Source organism: Mus pahari, chromosome 6 (genome assembly GCF_900095145.1).
Source record: "Mus pahari chromosome 6, PAHARI_EIJ_v1.1, whole genome shotgun sequence".
Lineage (NCBI taxonomy): Eukaryota > Metazoa > Chordata > Mammalia > Rodentia > Muridae > Mus > Mus pahari.
In genome coordinates, this window is record NC_034595.1 from 106,843,576 (window position 1) to 106,851,904 (window position 8,329).

The following is an 8,329-nucleotide window of genomic DNA, read 5'->3' on the forward strand; positions in this document are numbered from 1 at the left end:
AACTCACTTTGTAGACCAGGCTGGCCTTGAACTCAGAAATCTGCCTGCCTCTGCCTCCCGAGTGCTGGGATTAAAGGCGTGCGCCACCACGCCCAGCTTCTGGAAGATGTATAAGCAGAGAACCTTGGAGATTGCCAGATCTTGCCAACTCAACCCTGGCCTGTTTCCTGATCTATAACTCTAGTGTCTTAGCTGTCAATGCTGGTGTACTCCCTATTCTCCCATCTTTTTATCCTCTTCTGTATCATCTGTGGGTATTGTCCCTCAGGCTGCCAGCTTACTGAATCTCTTTTCTGCATCTCCTCAGCTGTCCCTATCCAATGAGACTAACCTTTGGTAGGTATAGATAACATTCTCTCAGGGTATATAAGGAATACTACTTGTCTTGGTCAAGAGCTTTGCTCAGTCCTCAGTTTCTTGTCCTCTGGTATATGTTGCTGTTGATGACTGCTTTTCTGATGTGCTCCTTGGTTTTTGAGCTATTCTGTCCCTTCCTCCCTGCCTTCCTAGTGGGTCCTCTGTAATTCCACATTTTTGCCCTGAGCTCTATGGCAGTCCTGTTATATAGTGCTCTAGGACACACCTGTCCCAAGAATACAAAATTGACTTCCTATGGAAAATTTGCTAAAAATTTATCACTAATTGTGGATTTAATGTTTAATTTCATGTTTTAGCAATATTAAAGGCTCACTTTAAACATTACATGAAAGGACAAAGGACCTTTTTTGATTTTATTTTATTTTATTTTCTTCCTTAAAGGCACCGATGGTTCTGTGTTCTCTGGGTGTCTGTTCCTAGACTTGGGCCATGGTTATGCTTGTGGCCCATCCCTCTGGGACTCTTCTTTGTGCTCTTCTTGGGTAGGCTTGTAGAGGACATTTGCTGACTCTGTCCCATGGCAAGAACTACACTTTGATTTCGGGGGGAGGGTCTGTGTTGTTGAGATTATTTGGTAAAATAACCCTCACGCTTTGAAGGTGAGGCCTTTAGCCACCTATAAACACTGAGTATCCTTTGTAATTTAACCTGTGTCTTAAGTTAGGGATGTATCTCAGTGGTAGACTTCTTGCTTAGCATGTGCAAAAGGCTCCAGGTCTACTCACCACCATAACCAAAAGATAAGTAATGTGTATTTATATACAAGAAATCACATTTCGCCGTGGGTGTGGATACACGTGTGTGTGCTGGTGTACTCATGTGAAGAAGCTAGAGGAGGTTGTCAGGTCTCTCTATTCCATTTGAGGCAGGGTTTCCCTGAACCTGGAATTGTAATGTTTCTGCTAGACTAGTAGTCAGCAAGCCCCAGCAGCCCTCATTGCTTGAGTTGCAAGCATACCCGGAATCATACCATCTTGTTCTGTGGGTTCTAGAATGCAAACTCTGATTTTAGTGCTTGCATAGCTGGTTCTTAGTTTCTGATTCGTCTCTTCAACCCTCATTTGTGTTCTGTAAGTAGTTCTCTGATATCCAGTGGCATGTTTTCTTATCTGATTTGCACTATGTTGTGTTGTGTAGATTTCACCAAGCTCATGCTTGACATCCATTCTTGTGGTCCTTTTCTTTGAAATGCAAGTGGGTGCTTCTTTTCATCCCTGCAGATAAAAATGCTGGTGCTAGAAATGTATTTGCTAGGAACCAAATGAAGTCATGGAGGAGGCAGGGATCTAAAGCAACTGTAGTTCTTACTGATGATGTAGTTCTCAGTAAGGGAGGAACATGAAGATTTGGGAGAGAAAAGGGTTGTTCTATAGCTGTAGTGGGACAAGTGGTAATTATAGTCCCCTATGGGTACAGGTGTAATAGATGAAGAGTCAGATACTGGGGGAAAGGCTGAAGTGTTGAACAATAGCATAAGCCCTGGAGAATAAAGTCAGTAGTTGGAGCCGGGTGTGGTGGCTCATGCCTTTAATCCCAGCACTCGGGAGGCAGAGGCAGGCAGATTTCTGAGTTCAAGGCCAGCCTGGTCTACAAAGTGAGTTCCAGGACAGCCAGGGCTGTACAGAGAAACCCTGTCTCGAAAAACAAAAAAACAAAACAAAACAAAAGTCAGTAGTTGGTTAAGCTTGTGAGCCAGCATAAGGAGAGGACAGTGGGAGACCATGGGCTTGGGAATGCCAGCTAGAAACTGGGTAAGGTTGTTGGGAGTTGAGAAGCAGTTACATTGGATGTTGACAAGGCTAATACATTTTTTTTTTTCTTTTGCTGTAGGTGGCTATTATCATGGAAAACTAATTTTTCCCAGAGAATTTCCATTTAAGCCTCCTAGTATTTACATGATAACCCCCAATGGAAGATTTAAGTGCAACACAAGGTAAGCTTCCTGGTGATGCAATGCTTTGAGCTGTCTGTGCTCATGGGAAGTGTGCATTCTTGCTTACAAAATCACTTTCTTTCAGGCTGTGTCTCTCCATCACAGATTTCCACCCAGATACATGGAATCCAGCGTGGTCCGTCTCCACCATTCTAACAGGGCTCCTGAGCTTTATGGTGGAGAAAGGCCCCACCCTGGGGAGCATAGAGACATCGGACTTCACGGTGAGGTGTGGTAGCGCCTCGCCCGGGGCCTTGTGGCACTGTGGCCTCCAACCTTTCATCCTGGGCTGATTCTGTCCTTAGACATGGAACGGTTTTCTTCTGGAGCAGGTGGAGGCTGTATGGGTCTCCCACAACCAGTTCCGTGTTCCTGGTCACACTATAGAAATATCTCTGCTTTGGCTGCCTCACACCATGGCTTCTGGCCTCGCTGTCCAATTCTGTCTCCAACTCTGCTTTTGTTTTTTGCTAAGCATCAGTGATATTCCTGTACTCCTCAGGAGACTTGTAAAGCTTGATGTAGGGACACAGAACACGTTTCCTGCTTGTTTTATTTATCATGTTTCATGATAATTGATAACAAAATATAAGTATGCCTTCATAAGACTAATTTTTTTGGGGGGAAAAGGAGCATTTTAGATGCTTTCTATAATATTGATTACACGTGTCTGGTTTGAGATTTTGTTTTGCTTTGCTATTCAGATCTCATTAGCATATGGTGTATAGAACTCACCTATGTAGAATAGACTGGCATCAAATCTGTAGTGATTCTCTTACCTCAGCCTCCTACATGCTGGGATTGCAGGTGTACACCACCATATTCAGCTCTTTTTTTTTTAAGTAAAGTTAGCTGGGCAATGCTGGCTCACACCTAACCCTAACCCTAATCCCAGCACTCAGGAGGCAGAGGCAGGCAGATTTCTTGAGTCTGATGACAGCCTAGTCTATAGAGTGTGTTCCAGGATAGCCAGAGCTATACAGACAAATTCTGTCTAAGAAAACAAACAAATTAAAATTAGCTTTCTGGCTGATAATTCCCTTCTCTTTCTTCCTAGAAAAAACAGCTGGCAGCACAGAGTCTAGTGTTTAATTTAAAAGATAAAGTCTTTTGTGAATTATTTCCTGAAGTTGTGGAGGTAAGAAAGCAAAAGTTGGAACTTAGTTTTGTTTTCCTTTTTGTTAAAAACACTTTCAGATTTTATTGTTTCCAAAGAGAAACTGTGTTTGTGTGCTTACTGCTGTGTTCCTGTAGTTGTTGTAGTGGGATCGCAGGCCCTCCTGGTTGCTGTAGGACATAGAAGGGTCCGTACTGGTCATGCCTCCAGGTGCACACACTATTGGGTGACAGAGCTAGCTCTTCTCCAGGACCCTACAGTGTGGGAAAGACAGAGCTTAGGGATGGGGGAGAGACTCTGAGGAACATATACAAGTGTCCACACAGAGGCATGCTTACTGATCAGTGGCCATCCCTCAAGGAATCCGCCACCAGTAACCAGGAGGTCCGTGAGTTGCCTCCTACAAGGACTGGGCATATACTGTGGGCTAGAAGGTGGTGTAGCCTTTGATAGCTCATTGTCACTCGGCATCGCTGCCACTCGATTCAGGCACAGAGGAATGATGCTGACACCTTGCTTGCTTTCTTTACCTGTAAAATTGAATGAAAAGCTATTCTCAGATTAGTATCTCATGCAGAGGAATGGAGAACTGTGTTCTGGGTGGTAGATCTGAGCTTATAAAAACTTGAGTTCTGCTCCCAAATAAACAGGTTAAGACAACTGAGGGTTTTTGTGTTTTTCTCTCAGGAAATTAAACAGAAACAGAAAGCACAAGATGAACTAAGTAACAGGCCCCAGAATCTTCCTTTGCCAGACGTGGTTCCTGATGGGGAGATGCACCGTGGCCAGAATGGGATCCAGCTCCTCAACGGGCATGCACCTGCTGCTGGCCCAAACCTTGCTGGGCTCCCACAGGCCAACAGGCATCATGGACTCCTGGGCGGCGCTTTGGCGAACTTGTTTGTTATAGTTGGGTTTGCGGCCTTTGCCTACACNGTCAAGTACGTGCTGAGAAGCATAGCACAGGAGTGAGGTTCACAAGCCACAACCTACAGTTGCTGCTGAGGGACACAGGGGCCAGAGCTTGATGCAGGCGTGATGGACATGCTGCTGAGCACAGGGTGGCCTGCCGGACTCCTGGGCTTCACTTTTTAAAAACCTTAAAAAGAAAGCAAAAACCAAAATGTGATCTGGAGGAGACTGGAGGTTCTCAACTCCCTCTTGAGGTTGTCGTGGGCAGTGCCACTCACGCTTTGGTTCTATTGCTTATCTCCTGTGTTGTCTTTTGAACCTGTTTAGTAAACCTGTTTTGTTTGTTTTGTTTTGTTTTTCATTTTATTAGATTTGGTCACTTAAAAATATAAAACTTTAATGCCTATCAAATACTCTGTGTGTGTTCTAAAAGCCTCCAGTGGGACTAAGTGGGCTGACTGGTCTAGGAGAGGGCTGATTTGGTCTCATTGTAAAATTGCTTAGGAGTGAGAGAAAAGACTCACTTTTTTTTTTTTTTTTTTTTTTTTTTTTTTTTTTTTTGTATCACAAAAGTACTACACTTAGAACAGTGACTGAGGACTGCAGTGAAGGCTCGTGGGTGGCCTGGGTATTGCTGTCAACCTTAGTACCTCTCTGTTCTTTCAGTTCCTTTGAGTGATGGAGAAGTAGGAACCCTTAGTGTCTCTAGCCTTTTATCTGAATTCTTTATGTCTAGTTGGGCAGAAGCCAACCTTCTATGTTGGCAGACAGTAGACTGGGTCTGTGTATTTTGATGCTTCTCCAAGTTCTTTCATTTATCTTAAGGTAGGCTACACCATCCTTTCCAGGTGACCTATGTAAGATATTGACCTCTACAGATCATGGAAAGGGAAACTGCCCAGAACACATCACCAGGTTTAAGTAAGCTGGCAAGCTTTCAGCTTTTAGTCGCTTGCCTCCCTTATGGATGTCATCTCTTTTGAGATTTTGCTTAATGTATCTGCAGTAGTTGTTTGGGAAAGCTGACATTTGTAAAGCACCAGGTGGAGGCAGTGACATTGTCTATTTTGGACATCAATCATCGCCAGGGGCTCCTAAAAGGCTTCTAAGCCAGCCTCCTTTCAGAGGCCAATGATACAGCTGAAGTGCTCCCATGTGATCATCTTTAATTCAGCTCTGTAGTTTACTAGTGTATACCATGTAGCCCTCTCCTGAAAAGTATTTATACCTTTGTTCTTAACTCCATGATATCTGTGTTAATGTCCCTTCCCTGGTAGGCTGTGACCAAGTGCCATGTCTGGCTTTGGGAAAAGGGCATGTTGCAGCTGCCAAAAGGTAGATTGACAACCCATGGCTGGGCCTGTGCAACCTTCAGTGGTTGGAGCCCTACAGACGACATGTGCTTCCTATTCCTACTATTGGTAGACAGTAATTTTTCCCTGGTCCCAGAGTGCTCCATTGCAGATTACCTCAGCTCCATTACCTCAATTCCAAATTGGTGTTTCCTGAAGTTCTTGTAAGACAGAACATTATCAAATTTAGTCCCCCATGAAATTTCAGCACCACCCCCAGCCCCCTGGCCCCAGCATGGCCTTTATGGGAGTTTAGGGGTCTCAAGACAGGGTTTCTCTGTGTGTCTCCGGCTGTCCTAGAACTCACTCTAAATGAAGCTGTCCTTCATCTCAGATCCACATGCCTTTGTCTCCCAAGAGCTAAGATTCAAGGTGTGGGCCTCCACTGCCCAGCTGAAAGCTCAACTCTGATTTTTTTTTTTTTTTTTTTAAGATTTATTTATTTTGGGCTGGTGAGATGGCTCAGTGGGTAAGAACACCCGACTGTTCTTCCGAAGGTTCAGAGTTCAAATCCCAGCAACCACATGGTGGCTCATAACCATCCGTAACAAGATCTGACGCCCTCTTCTGGAGTGTCTGAAGATAGCTACAGTGTACTTACATATAATAAATAAATAAATCTTTAAAAAAAAAAAGAAAAAAAAAGATTTATTTATTTTATTATATGTAAGTACACTGTAGCTGTCTTCAGACACTTCAGAAAGAGTGTGTCTGATGGTTGTGAGCCACCATGTGGTTGCTGGGATTTGAACTCAGGACCTCTGGAAGAGCAGTTAGTGCTCTTAACTACTGAGCCATCTCACCAGCCCTTTTAAAAAATTTTTAATTGGTTATTTTGTTTATTTACATTTCAAATGTTATCCCCCTTCCTGGTTTCCTCTCCAAAGAACCCTCATCCCACCCTCCTTCCCCCTGCCTCCATGAGGGTGCTCCCCCACCCACCCACTCCTGCTCCACCGCCCTACTGCCCTAGCATTCCCCTTCACTGGGACATCAAGCCTTCACAAGACCAACTCTTTAAAAGCTCAGAATGAAAGAGAATCTTAGAAAGTGCTTGTTCTTAGGGTAGAAGTAAAAAGCAGCCCGCTCTCTGGCCACAAGGTGTCGCACTTAGTGTATTACTGAAGAGTGCTGTGAAGGCAGGTTAGCCCCGGCGCTTCACTCTAGGGGAGTGCTGCAGGGCCTGTAGTGTCCACTGTGCTCTGTGCACTCACCCCCCGAATAAAAGGTGACCTTTTTTCCCTCTGGCTCAAGCATGCCTGCCTTGTTGACTTTCTTGGAAGAAGTCACTGACTTGGGGCAGTTGGCACCCTGGACTGCCCTCTATTAGATCCTAAAGCTCACATTCTTTTGTTATTTAAAGAGAGGGGACCTTGGAAGGAAACTTCCCCACTTGGCCCCTTCTGTTCTCCCCTGGGAAAAAGAACTCTCAGGTAACCTTTGGGAGTTTTTTTTTCCTTAATTTTTTTTTTATTTCAATGCATTTAATAAACGTTAATGAGTATTTTGAGAGTCAAACAATACATAAAAATTTTGTTCAACTTTTATATTCATATTCTTTGATCCTAAAAATATCATTAATGAACATTTAATAGTATCCATAACTGAGGATCCTATAATGTTGAATATTAAATTGTTTCAAAACATACAAAATATTCTTTGGGAATTGAGCATAGTATAAGAGCATAAAATATTAAAAATGAAGGCCAACCTGGTCTACAAAGTGAGTTTTAGGACAGCCAGGGCTATACAAAGAAACCCTGTCTCAAAAAAACAAAAAATAAAATAAAAAGAAATGCTGATTTCAAGCACAGTGAGAAAAATTATCAATAATATTTCCACTTTGTAGAACATGATTTTAATATTTTCAACAAACAATTATTTTAAGATATATTTCATTGCTATGTCTCCCTTTTCATTTCTGATTTTATTAATTCGGATACTGTCCCTGTGCCCTCTGGTTAGTCTGGCTAAGGTTTTATCTATCGTGTTGATTTTCTCATAGAACCAGCTCCTGGTTTTGTTGATTCTTTGTGTAGTTCTTTTTGTTTCTATTTGGTTGATTTCAGCCCTGAGTTTGATTGTTTCCTGCCTCTTCTCCACTTGGGTATATTTGCTTCTTTTTTGTTCTAGAGCTTTCAGGTGTGTTGTCAAGCTGCTAGTATAAGCTCTCTGGAATTTTTTTAACAGGGCCTCATGTAACTCAGACTGGACTTTAATTCTCTGTCTGCCTCCTAGGTGCTGTTATTTTAGGCCTGAGTAGCCTTTGCAAACATGCATAGTGAGCCAGAAGGTTCCTATTGATCTATTTTCTCCAGGGCTTGGATGAGAGCCAATAGCAGATGCTCCTGGGGTCCTCTTTGGTCAGGGTATTTGTGAACCAGAGTAGGATCCTCTTGGTTATTTTCCAAGTTGTTTGTGGCAGGAGATGTTGAAGCTGAAAAACTGGAAACTTGAGTCCATCCCTAGCCACAAAATGAGGTCCCCACTGTGGTATTTCTGTGACAGGGCAAGTCTAGCCTACCTGCTTATAAACTGCCTGAAAGACAGAGCTGAAGAAGTCCTAAACTTGAGTCCATCCCTAGCCACAAAATGAGGTCCCCACTGTGGTATTTCTGTGACAGGGCAAGTCTAGCC

The 8,329-nt window shown here is 43.3% G+C and overlaps 1 protein-coding gene across 6 annotated transcripts in view; it reads left to right on the forward strand.

Annotated features, from left to right (window-relative positions):
- Ube2j2 (ubiquitin conjugating enzyme E2 J2) overlaps positions 1-4,751 on the forward strand; it is a 14,291-nt gene extending 9,540 nt beyond the window's left edge. For 4 of the 6 annotated variants that reach the window (XM_021200239.1, XM_029540337.1, XM_029540335.1 and 1 more), the window contains 4 exons: positions 2,209-2,311; positions 2,397-2,535; positions 3,369-3,449; positions 4,116-4,745. In XM_021200239.1, the coding sequence (XP_021055898.1) occupies positions 2,209-2,311; positions 2,397-2,535; positions 3,369-3,449; positions 4,116-4,400 (608 nt within the window). In that variant the 3' untranslated portion in view covers positions 4,401-4,745. Of the gene's footprint in view, positions 1-2,208; positions 2,312-2,396; positions 2,536-3,368; positions 3,450-4,115 lie in introns of all 6 variants that reach the window. The other 2 variants (XM_021200237.1, XM_021200238.2) reach the window with 2 other exon arrangements.
- The last annotated feature ends 3,578 nt before the right edge of the window (positions 4,752-8,329 follow it).